At 47.8% G+C, this 22,118-nt stretch overlaps 1 protein-coding gene across 1 annotated transcript in view; it reads right to left on the reverse strand.

The window, feature by feature from the left end:
• Nucleotides 1-22,118, reverse strand: part of ARHGEF39 (Rho guanine nucleotide exchange factor 39) — a 65,310-nt gene that overhangs the window by 14,958 nt on the left and 28,234 nt on the right. The window contains exons 5-6 of the mRNA XM_032791036.2: nucleotides 16,024-16,142; nucleotides 13,963-14,033 (exon numbers count right to left, since the gene is read on the reverse strand). Coding sequence (XP_032646927.1) covers nucleotides 13,963-14,033; nucleotides 16,024-16,142 — 190 coding nt within the window. The remainder of the gene's footprint in view (nucleotides 1-13,962; nucleotides 14,034-16,023; nucleotides 16,143-22,118) is intronic.

Genomic DNA, 22,118 nt, shown 5'->3' on the forward strand with positions numbered 1-22,118 from the left:
ACAGAGGACCTAGACAAATAGCACGGATTTGGCAAAAGGAACCGTGATGAAGGTTTCCACAGGACAGTGCAGAGTCCATGCTACTTATAGGACGGCAAGAATCCCATTCATTGTTAGATACTGGACCGAATGGCTAGGAAGTAATTCTTGCCATAACGTACCGTGTAGGGTTACAGTGGACTCAGAGAACTGGATATGAGTCAACAGTTGTGCCCTTGTTGCCAAGAAAGGCTACGGCCATTTGTAGACTGATATAGTGGGCACTGCCAGCAGATTGAGGGATGTGATCATTCCCCTCTATTTGACATTGGTGAGGCCTCATCTGGAGTACTGTGTCCAGTTTTGGGCCTCACACTATAAGAAGGATGTGGAAAAATTGTAAAGAGGCTGAGGGAACTGGGATTGTTTAGTCTGCAGAAGAGAAGAATGAAGGGGGGATTTGATAGCTGCTTTCAACTAACTGAAAGGGGGTTCCAAAGAGGATGGATCTAGACTGTTTTCAATGGTACCAGATGACAAAACAAGGAGTAATGGTCTCAAGTTGCAGTGGGAGAGGTTTAGGTTGGATATTAGGAAAAACGTTTTCACTAGGAGAGTGGTGAAGCAGTGGAATGGGTTACCAAGGGAGGTGATGGAATCTCCTTCCTTAGGAGCTTTTAAGGTCCGGCTTGACAAAGCCCTGGCTGGGATGATTTAGTTGGGAATTGGTCCTGCTTTGAGCAGGGGGATGACCTCCTGAAGTCCCTTCCAACCCTGATATACTATGAATGCCACACTCAGGGCAGACTGCAAGAAATAGGGCCCATAATCCCCAAAACTGGTGATTTAGTCTGTAATTAGAGTCACCAATCCAGTAATGAGAGCTATCTGTAGTGCCACACTGGTTAATAAGAAACCAAACCCAATTCCGTTTAGATATTCCAACTCTTGGCTCCCATCTAGACAACGAAGTCTGATATAGTGAGGGGTTACTGAAAACTCTATTCACCATACTTAAAGTTCTACCAGTTCCAAAGATATTGGACACGTCCATAGGTCCAAATACATGCTCACAGCCAATCCTTAATAACTAAGTCTAAGATTTACTATTGAAAGGAAAAAGAAAAAGTTATAAATGGCTAAGGAATCATATACATACAATTGATTGCAAAGTCCTTATATCAGGTTTGTAGCAGTGGTGGAATAAACTGCTAGCTTGCAAAAGTCTCTCAGGAAATTACCCAGACAGATTAAGGGTTATCAGTCCTTGTTTAGAGTTTCCTTGTTAGTAATCCAGTCCAGAAACATGAAGCAGGAAATGAAGACAAAATGGAGCTGTCTCAGGTGTCTTTTTATATCCTCTGTCTTAAACGAAGTCCACAGCTCCTGTTTGTGGAAAGTTACTAGCCCAAGATGGAGCCAGGGTCATATAAGCATATCAAGTCCTTACATGGTTTGCTGACTCACAGGGGTTAGCCATTGGTCCCTTGGTGTCTAAGGCATCCTCTGGGAAAGTTATCTGGGAAAGATGAGTTTCTTCTATGGCCCAATGATAGAGTGAAGTGTCCTTAATGGGCCATCTACACACGTCTAGTCTTAATGTTAATTTATTTGAGAGGTGTAACCCAGAAACAAAACATTTATCTTCAAGTGACAGTCCCTATATGTATTCCAAATGTGGGTGAGTACCAGTAGTGATCAGCTTAGAAACAGGGGTGAAGACACAAGTAGTATCATCAACTGCAGGATGGCATGGCTGATGGCTGTATCTTCTACTGCTCCCCCGTGTGATGGCATAGTGAGTGGGGCAGGTATGCATGGAGTGCCAGGTCGCGTGTTTCTGCATGGAGTGGGCTGTAATCCTGCCGGGCAACGGGGTATTAGCCTGCCTGCAGCATTCTGTGATGCATGTAGAGACCCACTTTGATATGTGCTGTGAAGAGGGGGCTTGTCCTCACAACCTCACCGCAATGCCTACAAAAAAAGGTATGAAAGGCATGGTCCTGTCAAGGCAGAACGTAAGTGCATGGCAGACGTCCAATGAGTGCAGGATCCTGTCCCCTGTAGAGACATGTGGCTTAGGATGGAAGACCAGGAGGTGAATGGACTGATTGAGATGGAACTCTGAGACCACTTTCAGAAGAAACTTAGGGTGAAGGCACAATGAAACTCTGTATTTATGGAATACTGTATATGGTAGGTCGGCCATTGTGGCCACCAATTCGCTGACCCACTTAGTGGAAATGATGGCAATGAGAAAGATGACCCTCATGGGTAAGTATGAGAGGGAGCACATGGCCAGGGACTCAAAGGGAGATCTGATGAGGGCAGAGAGTACATATTTGAGGTCTCAGGGTGGGGATAGTAGGTTTAAGGCCAGATGGGAAGTTATTTGTCAGCCTTTTCAGAAAGGGGGTAGGGGGTAAACATTGAGTGGATGTCAACCAGTGGGAGGAAGGCATTAAGTGTTGCTAAGCGGACTCAGAGGGAGCTGATGGCAAGGCCTGAGATCATAAGTTCCAGAAGGCAGTCCAGGACAGTAGAAATGAAAGATATCACTGAGGGGGAAGATAGCAGTGTTGCGCTCAGGAGCTGAAATGCATTCATTTCACTGCGTAGAATGTCCATGTGGAAGCTCCTCTGCTGTGGTTAAGTATGTGCTACACTGATGTCAAGCAGACAATGTCTACATGCAAGCACCATCCAAAGCCAGGAGGGGAGACAAAGCAGGTCTGGGCAGGGATGTCTGACTCTGCCTCAGTCCTGGGTGAAGAGATCCAGCAATGTGGAGAGGTGGATTAGGGGACGGGTGGAGAGTCTGAGCAGGTCTGGAAAACCAGAATTGTTGGGACCAAAATGGGGCTATTAACAGGACCATGGCCCAATCGTGTTGGATCTTGCGCAGTACCCTGGGAATCGGGGTTGAAGGGAGAAGGTGTAGTGGAGGCCACCTTGCCACAGAAAGATGAGAGCATTGACCTAGGAATCATGCCTGTTGGCCCCTCGGGAGCAGTAGAAGAGGAACTTGCAGTTTTTGCAAGTGGCAAAAAGGTCCCGGTGACGGGTGCCCTAGGCATGGCAGAGGCAGCAGAGAGTGAGGTTGTGTAGCTTCCACTTGTGGCTGAGGTACCAGATCCGGCTGAATGTGTCCACCAGAGAGTTCTGCATTCCTGGGAGCTGCATCACACAGAGTGTGATATTGTGGCAGATATACCAGTTCCACAAGCAGATGGTCTCCACACTGGGTGACCAGGACTTGGTGCCCTCCGCCTATTTATGTATGCTGCTGCGGTGGTATTGGCGAAGAGGAGATGAACCTGGCATGCTTGGATAAAGGGCAGGAACACAAGGCAGGCAAAGCAGATTGCCCACACCTTCAGGATATTGATACGCATGTGGGCCTTGTGCTGAGTCCAAGCCCCTGGGATGGCATGACCATCCAGGGTAAGCACCCCAACCAGCCACGGAGGCATCCGTGGTGAGGGTGGTGGTTGGGATGGGAGTGGGGCAGGCGATGCCTATCATCACTTTGGAAGGGTCGGTCCACCAGACGAGAGGCCTGGACTAGACTTGGGACAATCAATCAGTGTGGTCGAAGTGGAGCATGCAGACAGATAGGAGCCACAACCTTAGACAGCCCATGTGCAAGCGGGCATGCAGTGTCACATGGGTTCAGGCTGCCATGTGGCCAATGAGGCAGAGACAGCGACACACCGTGGTGTGTGGATTGCGACATAGGACTGCTGTCTGGGTGGTGAAATGGCCTGCCGGGAGAAAGGCCTGAGCCACTATGGAATCCAGGCATGCCCTGATGAAGTGTCTGTGCTGGGAGGAGCATGGATTTTTCCCTGTAGATTCAGATACCAAGAGTGGTGAGGAGAGAACAAAGAGCGTAGATGGCTGATGTCATCTCAGTGAGTACCCCAGCCACCTTAGTTGAGCTGTGAAGACTTTGGTGAAGACCCTTGGGCCGTTGCAATGCCGAAGGGGAGGACTCTGAACTGGTAGTCGTCGATGCCCATGCAGAAGCAAAGAAACTTGCAGTGGACTGGGCAGATGTCAGTGTGGAAATACGTATCCTTCATGTTGAGAGCTGTGAACCATGACCCCTGGGAAAGGTAGGGGGATGATGGAAGTGAGCATCACCATATAGAACTTGTTTTTTATGATTAATGTATTGAGTAATCAGAGATCAAGAAAGAAATGAAAAAGTATGGTGAGTAGAAGCTTTTGCTGACTAAGGGATTAAACACCAGTTCTACTGTGCCTTTCTCAAGGAGGGTGTCTGCCTCGTGTTGTAGGAGGTTGCAATAAGAGAGACTCCCAGTAGGCATCTGGGAAGGGCAGGAGGCATGCAGCGGGAGGGGAAAGCAATTTGAGTAACCGTGCTGCATGATCTCTAATACCCAACAATCCGTGATGATCTTGTCCCAATCATGGACAAATACGGCAAGATGGCCCCCAAAGGTTGGGGGGTTGAGGATGGTGATGTGGGGGGCTTGCAAGTCTCAACATGCGCATCAAAACTGTCAATTTGGTGGATGCCGTGGTGCTGCAGAGAAGTGGCGGTGGCTGTGTCATGGACACTGTGACTGAGAGCACCATTGTGCGGGCTCCTGATATTGAGGGCAGGTGACCTGGTACGGTGCCATAGGAGCATAAAAGACGGTTACTCACCTTTGTAACTGTTGTTCTTCGAGATGTGTTGCTCATATCCATTCCAGTCAAGTGTGTGCGTGCCGCGTGCACGTTCGTCGGAGAAACTTTTACCCTAGCAACACTCGGTGGGTCGGCTGGGCGCCCCCTGGAGTGGTGCCGCCATGGCACCGGATATATACCCCAGCCGACCCGGCCACTCTTCAGTTCCTTCTTGCCGGCTACTCCGACAGTGAGGAAGGAGGGTGGGTTTGGAATGGATATGAGCAACACATCTCGAAGAACAACAGTTACAAAGGTGAGTAACCGTCTTTTCTTCTTCGAGTGATTGCTCATATCCCTTCCAGTCAGGTGATTCCCAAGCCTTACCTAGGCGGAGGGGTCGGAGTGAGATGTGGCAGCGTGTAGAACCGCTGTGCCAAAGGCTGCATCATCTCTAGACTGCTGGACCAGAGCATAGTGTGAGGTAAAGGTGTGGACCGATGACCAGGTCACTGCACGGCATATCTCCTGGATAGGCACGTGGGCCAGGAAGGCAGCTGATGAAGCTTGAGCTCTGGTAGAATGCGCCATGAGATGTCCCGAAGGGACATGAGCTAGGTCATAGCATATGCGGATGCATGCTGTCACCCAAAAGGAAATTCTCTGCGAGGAGACTGGTAGACCTTTCATCCATTCCGCGACTGCCACGAACAGCTGGGGAGATTTCCGGAAGGGCTTCGTCCGCTCAATATAGAAAGCAAGCGCTCTGCACACATCTAAGGAGTGTAGCTGCTGCTCCCGCCGAGAAGAGTGGGGCTTCGGAAAGAAGACCGGGAGGAAGATGTCCTGGTTGGTATGGAAGGCAGACACTACCTTAGGGAGGAACGCCGGATGAGGTCGCAGCTGTGCCTTGTCCTTATGAAAGACAGTGTACGGCAGGTCCACCATGAGCGCTCGAAGCTCGGAGACCCGCCTGGCCTATGTAATGGCCACCAGGAAGACTGTTTTCCACAACAGGTACAGGAGCGAACAAGTCGCTAGGGGCTCAAAAGGTGGGTGCATTAGTCTGTTTAGGACCAAACTGAGATCCCAGGTAGGGGCAGGGCGACGTACCAGGGAATAGAGGCGCTCTAGGCCCTTAATGAACCGAGAGACCAGGGGGTGGGAGAACACGGAGTGACCACCCTCGCCTGGATGGAAAGTGGATATAGCCGCTAAGTGCACCTTCAGAGAGGATGTTGCCAGGCCCTGCTGCTTAAGGTACCAGAGGTAGTCTAGGACCGTGGGAATCAAGGCCTCCGAGGGAGCAACGTCCTGTGCTTTACACCAGCAAGAGAAGCGTTTCCACTTCGCCAGATATGTAGAGCGAGTGCAAGGCTTCCTGCTACTGAGGAGAATATGCTATACCGGAGCGGAACAGCGGAACTCCGCTGTGTTTAGCCATGCAGGAGCCACGCCGTGAGGTGGAGGGCTTGCAGGTCTGGGTGGCGAAGCCTGCCGTGGTCTTGCATGATCAGGTCTGGAAGGAGAGGGAGGGGAACTGGAGTGGCTATGGACAGATCTAGCAGGGTGGTGTACCAGTGCTGTCTGGGCACGCAGGCGCGATCAGGACCAGATGCGCTTTGTCCCTGCAGAGCTTCAACAGGACCTTGTGCACCAAAAGGAACGGAGGGAAGGCATATAGCAGGTGGTGCCTCCATGACAGGATGAATGCATCCTTGATTGACCCCGAAGAGAGACTCTGAAAGGAGCAGAACTCCTGGCACTTCCTGTTCGAGCAGGAGGCGAACACATCTATGAGGGGAAATCCCCACCTCTGGAAGATCGAATGGATAACGTCCGGCCTTATTGACCATTCGTGACAGAGGAAGGATCGGCTCAGCCAGTCCGCCAGAGTGTTCCGAACCCCTGGGAGAAAGGACGCCACCAGGTCTATCGAGTGGGCTATACAGAAGTCCCAGAGTTGAACAGCCTCTTGACACAGGGGAGACGAGCGGGTCCCCCCATTTGTTGATATAGTACATGGCCGTTGTGTTGTCCGTGAATACAGATACACAACAGCCGTGAAAATGTTGCTGAAACGCCTGACACGCTAGGTGGACTGCTCTCAACTCCCGGATGTTTATGTGGAGCGTCAGCTCCTGGGACGACCAAAGGCCCTGGGTACGAAGGTGACCTAGATGAGCCCCCCCAACCGAGGGATGACGCATCCGTCGTTAAGGCCAGCGACGGAGGCGGTGGATGGAACGGCATCCCTGTGCATACCAGGGATGGAGTTAGGCACCAATCAAGGAGCGGAGGGGGTTCGGGGGAACTGTCACCAGGACGTCTATAGGGTCCCTGCCCGGGCGGAAGACCGAATGGAGCCATGTTTGAAAGGGTCGCATGCGGAGCCTGGCATACTTGGTCACATAAGTACATGTGGCCATATGTCCCAGTAGGCCGAGGCAGGTGTGAGCCGAGGTGATTGGGGAGGCCTGCAGACCTCGAATGATCGATACGATCATCTGGAAGCGGGGCTGAGGCAGGTAGGTCCTGGCTTGAGTGGAGTCTAGCATTGCCCCTATGAAGTCCAGCCTTTGTGTGGGGACCAGAGTGGATTTCTCGGGGTTGAGGAGCAGCCCCAACCGGGAGAATAGGTCCGTGATCATGCCGACATACTGTCGGACCTGAGTCTGGGAGGTCCCCTTGATGAGCCAGTCGTCCAGATACGGGAACACATGTATCTGTTGCCGGCGGAGTTGGGCGGTGACGACGGCCATGCACTTCGTGAACACCCTTGGGGCCGTGGAGAAGCCGAAGAGGAGGACCGTAAATTGGAAGTGCTGGTGGTTGACCATAAAGCGAAGGTACTTCCTGTGTGGTGGAAAGATGGCAATGTGGAAGTACGCATCCTTCATGTCGAGGGCGGCATACCAGTCTCCAGGATCCAAGGACGGGATAATAGTTCCCAGGGAGACCATGCGGAAACTTCAACTTGAGCATCTGATTTGTTGAGTCCTCGCAGGTCTAGGATAGGTCTGAGGCCTCCTTGGACTTGGGAATCAGAAAATAGCGGGAGTAAAATCCTTCTCCTCTCGACCAATGGTACCTCCTCTATGGCTCCCCGGAGAGGAGAGACTGTACCTCTTGTAAGAGGACTTGCTTGTGAGAGGGGTCCCTGAAGAGGGACCGGGATGGGGGGCGGGAGGGCAGGGATGAAGCAAATTGGAGGTGGTATCCTTGCTTCACCGTGCGTAGAACCCAAAGGTCCTAAGTCAGTTGGGACCACGCCGGGAGGAAGTAGGAGAGACAGTTGGAAAAAGGAGGGGAAGGATCCTGTCTTGAGACTGGTATGCCGTCCCCAGGTGCACCTTCAAAAGTTGGACTTAGGCCCCAGTGGTGCCTTACAGGGCCTGTGGTTTTGGCCCCCTGGGGGACCGGATTGGCGTCTACAGCCACCCAGCCTGCGCCTCCTACTGTGGTCCTGTCTGTTCCGAGGTGGAAAGTACGGGTGGTGAGGTTGGGGTCTGAAGGGTCTACGTTGGGTCACGGAGGTATGCATGCCCAACGAGCGCATGATGACCCTATTATCCTTCAGGCTCTGCAACCTGGGATCAGTCTTTTCTGAGAACAAACCCTTGCCATCAAAGGGTAAGTCCTGAATGGTGTACTGAAGCTCAGGAAGAAGGTTACAGACCTGGAGCCAGGAGATACGCCTCATGGTGATGCCAGAGGCCAAAGTTCTGGCTGCCGAGTCGGCCGCATCTAGGGAGGCTTGGAGAGAGGTTCTGGCCACTTTCTTTCCTTCCTCCAGGAACACAGCGAATTCCTGGCATGAGTCCAGGGGCAGCAGTTCGGTGAACCTACCCATCTCTGCCCAGGTGTTATAGTTATATCGGCTCAGTAGAGCCTGCTGGTTGGCCACTCGGAGCTGTAGGGCCCCCGCTGAGTACACTTTACGACTCAGGAGGTCCATCCGCCTAGCCTTCTTGGATTTTGGGGCAGGCGCCTGCTGGCCATGGCACCCCCTTTTGTTGACCGACTGGACAACTAATGAGGAGGGAGGAGGATGAACGTACAAGTACTCATACCCCCGAGAGGGTACCATGTACTTTCTCTCGACTCCCTTTGCCGTAGGTGGAATGGAGGCTGGAGACTGCCATAGGGTGTCGGCAGTGCCACCCGGGTGGGGGCATCCACGGACAGGATGCTCACTACGGGGTCTTCGACTTCCGGGACTTCCTCCACTGGGAGGTTGATGTTGAGAGCCACCCTGTGAAGGAGGTCCTGATGGGCCCTGAGGTCTATCGACGGGGGCCCTGATGATGAGGTCCCTGCCACAGCCTCATCCGGGGAAGAGGAGGATGATACCCCGGGAATGAGAGGGTCCTGGATGGCCTCTTGCTCCTGGGACGGTTCCTGCTCCAGCGGTCCCGGGGAGTCCGGAGGATGGGTCGTCTGCTTCTCCGACTCAGCTGGGGTGGAGCGGGTAATGGTGGCCTCTGTTGCCCGATGTTCTGAGGCAGCACAGCGGCTCTGGATTAGAGGAGCACCTTGGGCTTGATGGTATGCCTAGGGTGTCCAAAAGGACCACTGTTGAGGTCCCATGTCCTGAGGCTGGCCGTCCTGAAAAACCCCCGTAAGCACCTCCGTATCACGGTCCCGGTCGTAATAGCTGTCCGCATGGGAGGATACCGACATCTGTCTGGACGGCCATGGAGGAGCAGAGAAACCTGGAGCCAAAGTCCCGATGGATCTCGCACCCCTCGATCGCAGGGACCGGTGCCGGTACTCAGAGCGATACCGAGAACGAGACTGGGACCTGCGACCGGACCGGTGCCGGGAGGTCGACCGGGATCTCAAGTCTCCATGGCGTGATCGGCTCCGGGAGGTACAATGCCTGGGTCGGTGCCAGGAACTAAAGCGGTACCGCGAGTAGCGGGTCGAAGAGCGAGAGACTGACCAGTGCCGCGAGCTCAACCGGTGCCACGAGTCCGACCGGTGCCGGGACTGGGAGCGTCGTCAAGAGCGGGAGCGTCGTCTCGACCTGGAGCATCTGCAGGATCGTGACCTTGAGCAGTGCCGATCCGCTAAGCCGATAGACGGCGGTCTGGTCAGGGTCGGCTTGCCCATGGATTGGAGTACCCGCACCGGCGGTGCCGAGGGTAGGGACGGTGCCGCATCGGTGATGGCAATCAAGTCTCTCGCCACAGAAAACATCTCCGGTGTAGATGGTAAAGTGAGCTCTACCACGGCAGGTGCCGGAGAGCTGTCAGGCGCCGGACTCAACGGCCCTCGCGGGGTTGGAGTCGACGGTGCCAGTTTAGGCGGTGCCACGGCAGGTATTGGTGCCAGGCGGTCCGACTTAGGCGTAGTCTCTGGCTGCGACGCGGGTGTTGTCGGAGCCGTCTGAGCCTTCACCTTCTTCGACCTCGGGGAGAGGGAGCGGCATGGAGTCGATTTCGTGGCCAGTGCTGGGAGTCCTTAGGCGTACTGGTGAGGTCCGGTGCCGTAGGGGTGCCTCTGCTCACTGGCTGGCTCGTGCTCAGTGCCAAAGGTGAAGGTCTCAGGGCCGTTTCCATGAGGAGCTGCTTTAACCTGATGTCCCACTCCTTCTTAGTTCTTGGCTTGAAAGCCTGCAAATTGAGCACTTAGCAGATAAGTGTGATTCCCCGAGGCACTTCAAAACAGGAGTCATGGGGATCTCCTGTTGGCATCGGCCTGTGACAGGCCGAGCACTGCTTGAAACCCGGTGAGCCAGGTATGAGCTCCGGCACCGGGTGCGGGGAAGCGGCTACTCCCCGAACCCCGCTAACAATCACTAACTAACAAACTATAACTATGAACTATAACTAAATTTAACTAACTATATATATAAGAACAATTAACAACAACTATGGATACAACAATGAGAAGAACTACGAGTAGCTAGGGAAAGTGGAGGTCAGCTAAGCCGCACTCCACTGTTCCAACGACCAACACGGGCGGTAAGAAGGAACTGAAGGGTGGCCGGGTCTGCTGGGGTATATATCCGACGCCATGGCGGCGCCACTCCAGGGGGCACCCAGCCGACCCGCCGAGTGTTGCTAGGGTAAAAGTTTCTCCGACGAACGTGCATGCGGCGCGCACACACCTGACTGGAATGGATATGAGCAATCACTCGAAGAACTGGATTGCTTTTGATGGGGAGCTGGGATGTATTTCCCAAGAGAACAAGAGTGTTGCTCTAAAGTCCTTCAGAGTGTGAAGGGACTCCTCTGTCTTCACTGAGAACAAACTGTCCTCGAAGTGGGAGGTCCTGGATGATGGTCTGTATCTTCCTGGGGAAGCCAGAGGACTGCTGCTAGGACTCTCATTGTATGATGATAGCTGTGGCAAAGGAGTGGGCGGATGTATTTGCTGCATCCACCACAGCCTGGAGGCTGACCTTGGCCATCAGGTGACCTTCCTCCACCAGGGCCTGGAAGTGCTGCTGTTTGTCCTATGGCAGATCCATAGCTTCCATAGTTATGAAAGTAATACTTCACTAGCAGAGTCCAGTAGTTAAGAGATGTGGAACTGCAGAGCTGTGGAGGAGTATACCTTATGGCCCACTGGATCATTTTGTCAACTAGGCTGAAGAGCCCATTATTAAATATTTGTTCCCTGTGTAGGTACTTAGACTGATCAGATCACCCCTCAATCGACTCTTTGTTAAGCTAAACAAATTGAGCTCCTTGTGTCTGTCACCATAAGGCAAGTTTTCTAATCCTTCAATCATTTCTTGTGGCACTTCTCTGAACCCTCTCCAATTTATCAACATCCTTCTTGAACTGGACGCAGTATTCCAGCAGCGGTCACACCATTGCCAAATAGAGGTAAAATAGCCCCTCTACTCCTCCTCAACATCCCAGTTTATGGATCCCAGGGTTGCATTAACTCTTTTGGTCACTGTGTCACATTGGGAGCTCATGTTCAGCTGATTATGAATCAAGACCCGCAAAAATTTTTTAGAGTCACTGCTTCCCAGGATAGAGTCCCCCATCCTGTAAGTATACACTATATTCTTTGTTCCTACATATATACATTTACATGTAGCCACATTGTTTGCTTGTGGCCAGTTTACCAAGTGATCTAGATCACTCTGTCCTCTTGTCCATATACCGCTCCCCAAATTTGAGGGCTACCTGCAAACTTCAACAGGGTTGATTTTCTTTTCCTACACGTCATTGATAATTATGTTAAATAGCATAGGGTCAAGAACTGAGGCTTGCAGGGCCCCACAGGAAACAATAATGACTGTCCATTTACAGTTACATTTTAAGACCTATCAGTCAGTTTTTAATCTGTTTAATGTGAGCAATGTTAATTTTTTACCATTCTGTTTTTTAATCAAAATGTCATATGGTACCAACTCAAACACCTTACAGATATCTAAGTATATTATGTCAACACTATTCTCTTTATCAACCAAACTTGTAATCTCATACAAAAAAAAAAAAGACATCAAGTTAGTCTGACAGGATCTATTTTCTATAAACCCATGTTGATTTACATTTATTATATTACCCTCCTTTAATTCTTTATTTTTTGAGTCCCACATCAGCCGTTCCATTATCTTGTCAGGGATCAACGTCCGGCTGGCCATCTCGTTTTTTACCCTTTTTTTTACCCGTTTTTTACGATATTTGCTTTCTTTCAGTCTTCTAGAACTTCTCCAGTGTTCCAACTGAAAATCAACATTAATGATCCAGCAAGCTCCTCAGCCAACTCTTTTACAATTCTTGGACACAAATTATCTGGACCTACTGATTTAAAAATATCTAACTTTAGCAGTTTCAGTTTAACATCCCCTAGATATACTAGTGAAATGGAAAGAGTGTTATCACCATATGGTGGAACGATATCATCTGTTTTTCCCCAAATACAGAACAGAAATATTTATTAATCCCTCTACCTTTTCTGTGTTATTGATAATTCTACCATTTCCATCTGATAATGGACAAATACTATTGTCAGGATTCTTTTTGTCTCCGATGTATTTTAAAACTTCTTATTGTCCTTCACTTTCCTAGCCATAGATTTCTCCTTGTGTCCTTTGGTGCCATTATCAATTTTTTTACTAAACTTCCAATATATATTCCTTACTATCAACTTGTCTGTTCCTCCATTTGTTATATATAACTTTTTTGTAGCTGCCTTCAATGTCTCTCTAAACTATGTTTGTTTTTTAACCAGCATAGCTTTCTTCCTCAACTGTGTTTTTTTGGGGCATCTAATAAGATGTTATTAAATGATTCCCAATGAGCATTCACATTTTTCTGATTAAATTCTTCATCACAGATAATTTGGCTCATGACTGTTTTCAGTTTTTTTTAAATTGGTCCTATTAAAGAACTGAGAGAGAGAGAGAGAGAGAGAGAGTGTATATGTATAGAAACTGGTCTAGACTTTATTCAGCTTGCATATTATAAACACAATTACATCATGATCACTTGCATCTAAGCTACATTAATTTTTAGTTCTGTGATCGGTTCTTTATCTGAAGGATAAGACCTAATATAGAATTCACTTGTGTTGGCTGCAACACTTTTTGAATTAGGAAATCTATAATGTTTAGAAATCCGAAGGGTGTTTTAAGACTAGCAGCATGAGACCCCAAGTATGTTATACAAATTGAAGTCCCCCATTATATCAGTTTTTTTCTTCTACATATTGTTAATTGGTGCATAAGGAGGTGGTCACACTGTTCCCTCGTGTGATTGGTGGTCTGTAGCAGATATCAGCTAATACCCTAGTCTTGTGTTTTATCTGTTAGGACATTGATCCATAAGCATTCAAGATTGTTTTCTTCTTAGTTATCAGTGACTTGGAAACAGGTAATGCCATTTTTGACAGAGTGTCACTCACCTTCCCCTTTTGCCCACTCGATCCTTCCTAAAAAGGTTATAACCACTGATTTTAACATTCCAAATGTGCTACTAATCCCATCAGGTTTCAGGAAACCAGGGTATTTGGTCGGGTGGGGGGTAAGAGGAGAAGAGAGAGAAGGAGGAAAGAAATAGTAATCTACTAGAGCTCATCACCAAAAAGGGTTTGAAGTCAGAGAGATTATTAAAATCTGATCATTGTCAGCAAAGGGGAAGAATAGCTCAGTGGTTTGAGCATTGGCCAGCTAAACCCAGGGTTGCGAGCTCAGTCCTTGAGGAGGCCACTTAGGGATTTGGGGCAAAATCAATACTTAGTCCTGCTAATGAAGGCAGGGGGCTGGACTTGATGACCTTTCAAGGTCCCTTCCAGTTCTAGGAGATAGGGTATCTCCATTAAATAATCATCATCATCCAAGGAAATAATCCAGAACAAGGTTTGGAATCCACATCATACTTGCAAGGTACTGGAACTCCACACTATCCGGGCTGGTGTTCTCCATCAGGTCTCTGAACAAGTGCTTGTATCTAAGACAGATGGGATAAAGTCACATTTCACGTACAGTCACCATCAGCAGAATCTCCTACCGTTGATAGTACAAGGGATGAGAAAGATCCAGCCTTTGGAAAGGGAGGACTAATCAGTCAGAGTCTTGAAGCACTTCCCCTTCCTCAAGACAGTCAGTTCCCCCTCCTTCTCCCCACATACACCATTTTTCTCCTGACCCATGTAGACCAGGAACTTGGTAAGATTCAAAAAGAGATTTCACACATATGCATAACAAAAATATCAATTATCCTAATAATAATTACAGTAATTCCTCACCTAAAGTCATCCCAGTTAACATTGTTACATCGCTGATCAGTTAGGGAACATGCTCATTTAAAGTTCGGCAATGCTCCTTATAATGTTGTTTGGCAGCTGCCTGCTTTGGCCACTGCTTGCAGGATTCTCTCGAAAAGCAGCCCCTCCTTGTGGGGATTAGAACCGGAGGGGCAAGCAGCTAGTTCATCATTTAGCAGCAAGGCATTCCCTGGGAAATATTCCACCCTCTAACTCCACCATCTCAACCAAGCTTCACAATCAGTCATTGCTGTGTACAATATTAAACTGTTTGTTTAAAACTTATACTGTATGTGTATATAATGTCTTCTGTCTGGGAAAAAAATTTCCCTAGAACCTAACCTCCCCCATTTACATTCATTCTTATGGGGAAATTGGATTTGCTTAACACCGTTTTGCAAAAAAGTCCCATTTTTCAGGAACATAACTACAACATAAAGTGAGGAATTACTGTAGTGATAAACATTTCAAAAGCAATAATAATCATCACACTTCAGGTTTAAACCAATCTCCAACTAGTAGAGGACAAGATCCAATGTGGTGGGCAAATTATCCAGCCTCTGCATACTACAGATGAAGTATCTGACAGTGGCCTCTGTCGAAAACAAGTTACTGGAGTAGATGGACCTCAGATCTGACCCAGAGTGTCAGTTCCTATGTTCCTACATCTCATGTCTATAGTCACCATCATGGTCCAGGAGACTAAAGTGTTATGGAGTCCCTCTCCCTGACTGAGGGATGCCCGGGGCCAAGTGAAATGCCCTCCCCATCAGATGCTTTGTTTACCTATCAGCATCAAAGGAACTATAAGTGTACTACTCAAACTGAGTCTCAGCAAAGACCCTACATCTGGACCTCCCCAGGGCTCCCCCAAGCTAAATTACCCTCCAAATCGCCACATGCAAACAACCTTCTTCCTGCACATCAGGATGGCTGCTCTTAAAGGAAACCTGGATTACTGTGGCAGATATCAAATAAGAGGAAAGGTCTCTGAACAACCACAGAAGGTTCTATGGCTCTCTTGTGCCTCCATCGCCTGTTTGCACCTGCATGGTTTTAGAAGGGAGATACAGAATGTCCCAGAGACAGCAATCCATATAAAGAGTGGGCAGACACAGAACTTATAAAATGGCACCACTTCTGCTGGCGTGAACCAACTTGGTGTGAACCAACGTCAGCCAATTTTTTCTTGTCCAGCTGCCAAGTCTCAGTCAGATGCTTTAAAGACAGAGATCCTACCCACTCAAATCTGGATTAGATAAGATTAGAGCCACCAGTCACAGCAACCAGTAATCCAATTATCTCCCCTCAAAATTTGGCATACTCAGTGAAGGAGTCCTGCAGCATCCCACATGGGAGACCCTGTGGCAAGCACCACTACAATCTGAGAATTGTTCAGGAGGCAAGAGCTTGTGCCACTGAATGTCCTTCCACAATCTGGAGAGACCTCAGACAGCTGCCTACCTCCCTGTATCCCCATCACGCACACATCTTGGAATCTGTGTGGACTGCAATGGAATGTTCTGACCTGGGGTCACTACTGCCACTCTACCTCTGTCCACCAGCAACAGAGTACAGTTCCATGGGGTCCCCTCTCTTCACCTCTGATTCCTAGCACCTAGTGCTAATCTTGGTGCTAAAATGACATCTGAAGGCTCAAGGCTGCTTCCTTACTGATGGAGCCTCTGCAGTGGCAGAGGGAGCAGATCCTCCAACTGCCATCCCAGGAACTCAGGTCGAGACTCTTGAAGCTTCTTAAACCGGCAAAATGCCTTATTCTTCTTCACCTGCTCCTGTGTGTGTCCAAGCAAAGATGAAACATAGGTCTGAAGTACCAGAAAGAAGCAGTATATTTTAGTAGTTTGAGCAGGATCCCTAGAAAAGAACATTTACTTACCCTACAGTAACTGGGTTCTTCAAGCTGTTGAGAGCCACAGATTACATTACAGGTGTGCATGGACCTTACGCATGTGAGAGAATTTGTTGTGGCTAGCATTGTCCATTGGGATGGCACAGGCCCCCTTATGCCCCCTCCCATATGAAGGAAGAAAGGGTAGGGTTCCCATGACCCTCTCTTGCAATCAAATGACTGGATTACTGAGTGATCTGTCCTGAGTTTGGGTCTATTCAATATCATCATAAATGAGTTAGCTAATGGGATAGAAAATATACTTATAAAGCTTGTGAATGATACTAAACTTGTGGAGGGGGTTTGCAAGGACTTTGGAGGACAGGATTAGAATTCAAAATGCTCTAGACAAACTGGAGAAATGGTCTGAAATAAACAGGATAAAATTTAATACAGATTAAGTTGGGATATGATAGAGGCCTATAAAATCATGACTGGTGTAGAGAAAGTAGATAAGGAAGTGTTATTTACTCCTTCTCAAAACACAAAAACCAGGGGTCACCCAATGAAATTAATAGGCAGCAAGTTTAAACAAATAAAATGAAGTATTTCTTCATACAACTCACAGTCAGTCAATCTGTGGAACTCTTTGCCAGAGGATGTTGTGAAGGCCAAGACTGGATGATAGCCACTGATGGACCTATTAGCCACGATGGGCGGGATGGTGTCCCTAGCCTCTGTTTGCCAGAAGCTGGGAATGAGCAACGGGATGGATCACTTGACTATCTGTTCTGTTCATTCCATCTGGAGCACCTGGCATTGGCCACTGTCGGAAGACAGGATACTGGACTAGATGGACCTCTGGTCTGACTCAATATGACCATTCATATGTTCTAAGAAAAAGTGCACAGTACTACATTTAGGAAGGAATAATCAACTGCACAAATACAAAATGGGAAGTAACTACCTAGGAAGGAGTACTGCAGAAAAGGATCTGGGTTTATAGTGGATCACAAACTAAATACGAGTCAACAATGTAAAAATATTGCCCCCACGAAAAAGGTGTATATCATTGTGAGCTGATAAGGTCTCAGTCGGGAGTACTGTGTCCAGTTCTGGGCACTACACTTCAGGAAAGATGTGGATAAACTGGAGAAAGTCTAGAAGAGAGCAACAAAGGTCTAGAAAATATGACTGACAAGGAAAGATTGAAAAAAAAAATGGGTTTATTTAGTTTGGAGAAGAGACGACTCGGGGGGAAATGATTATAGTAGTCAAGTACATGAAAGGCTGTTGTAAAGAAGAGCATGATAAAACTGTTCTCCTTAACCACTGAGGACAGGACGAGAAGTAACGGGCTTAAATTTGAGCAAAGGATATTTAGGTTAGAAATTAGGAAAAACTTTCTAAATGCAAGGATAGTTAAGCACTAGAACAAATTACCTAGGAAGGTTGTGGAATCTTTGTCATTGTCTAATCTGTCAGGTATGGGGTAGATAATATTTTGTCCTGCCTCAGTGCAGGGGACTGGATAGATGACCTGTCGTGGTCTCTTCCAGTCCTACATTTCTATGTTGTTATCACCACACTGATACCATGCAGTGCAGCTGATTTCAGGATCAGGTGGAAAGCCTAGAGCAAGAGACAGAAGGCAGAAAGGATCACAAAAGGGAGAGGAAGACAGAGCAGGATCTCAAACATATTATGTTGGGATCCTCACTGGTGCAGCGATGATACTTCAGTGGTGATACGTGACGATTAAGGTCTGGTGTCATAGCAACAATCCTTTTGCCACAGCCATGATAATGGTAAAACGTTCTTTTCTCTCCTCTCCCCAAAGTTTTTTTAAAGACCCGCAAAAGACAATGAGTAGAATAAGTCATCCTCATTATTCTTACAACTAATTAGGCCATATTTCCAACACACTAATTGTAGTTAATTGATTTCTGCTCTTCTTTTACACCAATCATACTCTTAACACAGTACTTGAGCACTATCAGTAGACTCTTCGTTTAAATTAAATCAGTCTGTCTCCCTCTCATATCTTTTCTTACAGAGTTTTATACAACAGATCATTATAACAATTCATAAACCTTTAACTACTTTTCACTGGTTAGGCTAACAATTAATGTACGCCTGCTAGGCGTCAATTATTATAACAAATGGGACACCTTTCACTAGAATGGAGGGGTGAGGATTCCCAAGGAATGCAAAATTACTTTAGACAATTTCAAGTCAGTGTAGGTAGATCAATCAGTCCTCTTGTGCAATAATAAAGCTCTCAAAGGGCACGTTCTCATTTGTGGCTTGTACCTCTTGGGGGATACCCAACTTCTGAAGCCACAATTCTCTCTGCCTGGTCACTGCAGTGGTTGTGGACCTGGCCATGATATCAGAGGCATCCGCTGTTGTCAAGACTATTTTGGCCAGCACTTGCCCTTCCTGTGTTATGTGTTTTAGCTCCTCTCTGCTCTCCTGAGCAACCTTAGCCACAAAGGGCATCATGCTGTCCCTAGTCAAATCATATTTGCCCAGTAAGGCCTGGTAGTTGGCCACCCTCAACTGAAGTAAAGCCAATGAGTACAGTTCTCTTGCAAAAAGATCTAAATGTTTGGGATATTTGTGTTTTGGTATGCTCTTGATAGAACTTGACTTCTCTTGAACAGGCAAGACAACTAGGGGCCAGGGTTGGCATGGGTATAAAAGTACTCAAACCTCCAGGGGGTAACTGGTAGGTACCATTTCTCAATTAGTTTTGATGTTGGTGTTATAATGACTGGTGTCTACCACAGAGTTCTCACTGGATCTAGGAGCCCTTCATTTACAGGGAGGGTGGGCAGAGTCAACAGAAAATGTCAAATAACTTGTAGGATTTTTCAGAGATGACTGCAGTCTCTTTCGCCAAGGTGTCAGAAATCTGTGCAAGGAACTCCTGAAAAGCCTTGAAATCATCCAGTGCCAGATCTACCGTCTTATCAAGCAAAGATGAAGAAAGATCCTTAGGAAGTGACAAAAGATATTGGCACACTTCTGAATCTTGCTCCTTTTGGCGCTACAGTGACAGATTTGCTAGGAAAGCCTCTTGAGTAAGTGGATCTTCTCCTCCTCCATGATGGCAGGCACCAGCTCCTTGAGGCTTGTGAAGATAAGCCACAATAGGGCCCTGGTGGCATCCTGTATATGTATCAGTGGCCAATGGGTTTACAGATTCATAGACTCTAGGACTGCAAGGGACCTCGAGAGGTCATCGAGTCCAGTCCCCTGCCCTCATGGCAGGACCAAATACTGTCTAGACCATCCCTGATAGACATTTATCTAACCTACTCTTAAATATCTCCAGAGATGGAGATTCCACAACCTCCCTAGGCAATTTATTCCAGTGTTTAACTACCCTGACAGTTAGGAACTTTTTCCTAATGTCCAACCTAAATCTCCCTTGCTGCAGTTTAAGCCCATTGCTTCTTGTTCTATCATTAGAGGCTAAGGTGAACAAGTTTTCTCCCTCCTCCTGATGACACCCTTTTAGATACCTGAAAATTGCTATCATGTCCCCTCTCAGTCTTCTCTTTTCCAAACTAAATAAACCCAATTCTTTCAGCCTTCCTTCATAGGTCATGTTCTCAAGACCTTTAATCATTCTTGTTGCTCTTCTCTGGACCCTCTCCAATTTCTCCACATCTTTCTTGAAATGCGGTGCCCAGAACTGGACACAATACTCCAGTTGAGGCCTAACCAGCGCAGAGTAGAGCGGAAGAATGACTTCTCGTGTCTTGTTTACAACACACCTGTTAATGCATCCCAGAATCACGTTTGCTTTTTTTGCAACAGTATCACACTGTTGACTCATATTTAGCTTGTGGTCCACTATGACCCCCAGATCTCTTTCTGCCATACTCCTTCCTAGACAGTCTCTTCCCATTCTGTATGTGTGAAACTGATTGTTCCTTCCTAAGTGGAGCACTTTGCATTTGTCTTTATTGAACTTCATCCGGTTTACCTCAGACCATTTCTCCAATTTGTCCAGATCATTTTGAATTTTGACCCTGTCCTCCAAAGCAGTTGCAATCCCTCCCAGTTTGGTATCGTCTGCAAACTTAATAAGCGTACTTTCTATGCCAACATCTAAGTCGTTGATGAAGATATTGAACAGAGCCGGTCCCAAAACAGACCCCTGCGGAACCCCACTTGTTATACCTTTCCAGCAGGATTGGGAGCCATTAATAACTACTCTCTGAGTACGGTTATCCAGCCAGTTATGCACCCACCTTATAGTAGCCCCATCTAAATTGTATTTGCCTAGTTTATCGATAAGGATATCATGCGAGACCGTATCAAATGCCTTACTAAAGTCTAGGTATACCACATCCACCGCTTCTCCCTTATCCACAAGACTCGTTATCCTATCAAAGAAAGCGATCAGATTGGTTTGACACAATTTGTTCTTTACAAATCCATACTGGCTATTCCCTATCACCTTACCACCTTCCAAGTGTTTGCAGATGATTTCTTTAATTACTTGCTCCATTATCTTCCCTGGCACAGAAGTTACACTAACTGGTCTGTAGTTTCCTGGTTTGTTTTTATTTCCCCTTTTCCCTTATTTCCCTGGGTTGCTGGCTGGATCAGTGGTTGAGCTCTGTAGAAGTCCTTGGGTTTCTCAGTGGCAGCCCTCATGGAACTTAGAGGGGAGCTAAGTTCCCTCTAAGCCCCATGCATCACCTCCATATTGGTGCACACAACAAAATTAATTCTGCACATGTATGTAAAAAATTAAAGGGAACACTGAAGGGGAAACAAGAAAAGTGTGCTCTGGGGATGGAGAGGAATGGCACACCTCCTCCATAGGTGATGCTGTTGGTAGAGTGCTGTCAGTACCAAGATCTGTGTCAGTATTTGTGCATTCTGAGTCTGTTCTGCCAGAGCCAGAGTTGACATTGGCAGGGATACTGCTGGTACTGGACCCAGCGGAGCCTGCTCCATCACAGTCTGCTCCTTCTTGACAGTCGTCAATATCATGCAGGACCTGGCCAGCTTGTTTCCCTAACATTTTCTTGTGCCTCTGAGAGAATACCAACCTCCCTCTCAACTCCCACTCCAGTGCTCAGAGAAACCGATTGTTGCACTCTGCTTCGACTTCCGAGGTATCAACTCTAGTGTCAAGACTCTTAGTGGTTTCAGTACTAGAGGGACTGCCAGTACCAATGTCAATGCCGGCACCAGGTCTTGTCTCAGCATCATTTTTCTCTGAGGAGGTCTTCAGAGTTCCCTGCCTCCTTGACTGATTGCTGGATAACGTGGGCTTGAGCATTAGAAGAGTCTTTGCTCCAGAAAAGCCTGGCTCTATCTGATCCAGGAGGTGTATCTTAGGACTTGACAGTCCTTGTGGAGAAAGATAGGCAGACCAAGCACTTGCTTAGGATATGGGATTCTCCTAAGCAGAACACACACTTGCTGTGCCTATCATTTAGAGGAATTAGTCCAGAGGATGGGCAAGGCTAAAAACATCTGCGTTTATAGAGTCCCACATTTTTAGTTCTTTGTACAGGGGAGCGAGAGTGAGTGAGTGAAGCAAGTAATAGAACAGATTACGGTGATAGGTTGTTCTGAGGATACTCAGAAGATTTTGAGGTGTTCAAGCCCGAGCTAAGGTGTAGTGGGTGAGACACCAGCTGGATTCCATCTCGCTGCCACAGTGGAAAGAAGGAACTGAGAGAGATCATAGAATCAAAGAAGATTAGGGTTGGAAGAGACCTCAGGAGGTCATCCAGTGCAACCCCCTGCTCAAAGCAGGACCAACACCAACTAAATCATCCCAGCCAGGGCCTTCTCAAGCCCGGCCTTAAAAACCTCTAAGGATGGAGATTCCACCACCTCCCTAGGGAACCCATTCCAGTGCTTCACCACCTTCCTAGTGAAATAG

The sequence above is a fragment of the Chelonoidis abingdonii genome, chromosome 6, assembly GCF_003597395.2.
Source record: "Chelonoidis abingdonii isolate Lonesome George chromosome 6, CheloAbing_2.0, whole genome shotgun sequence".
NCBI classification, from domain to species: Eukaryota; Metazoa; Chordata; order Testudines; family Testudinidae; genus Chelonoidis; species Chelonoidis abingdonii.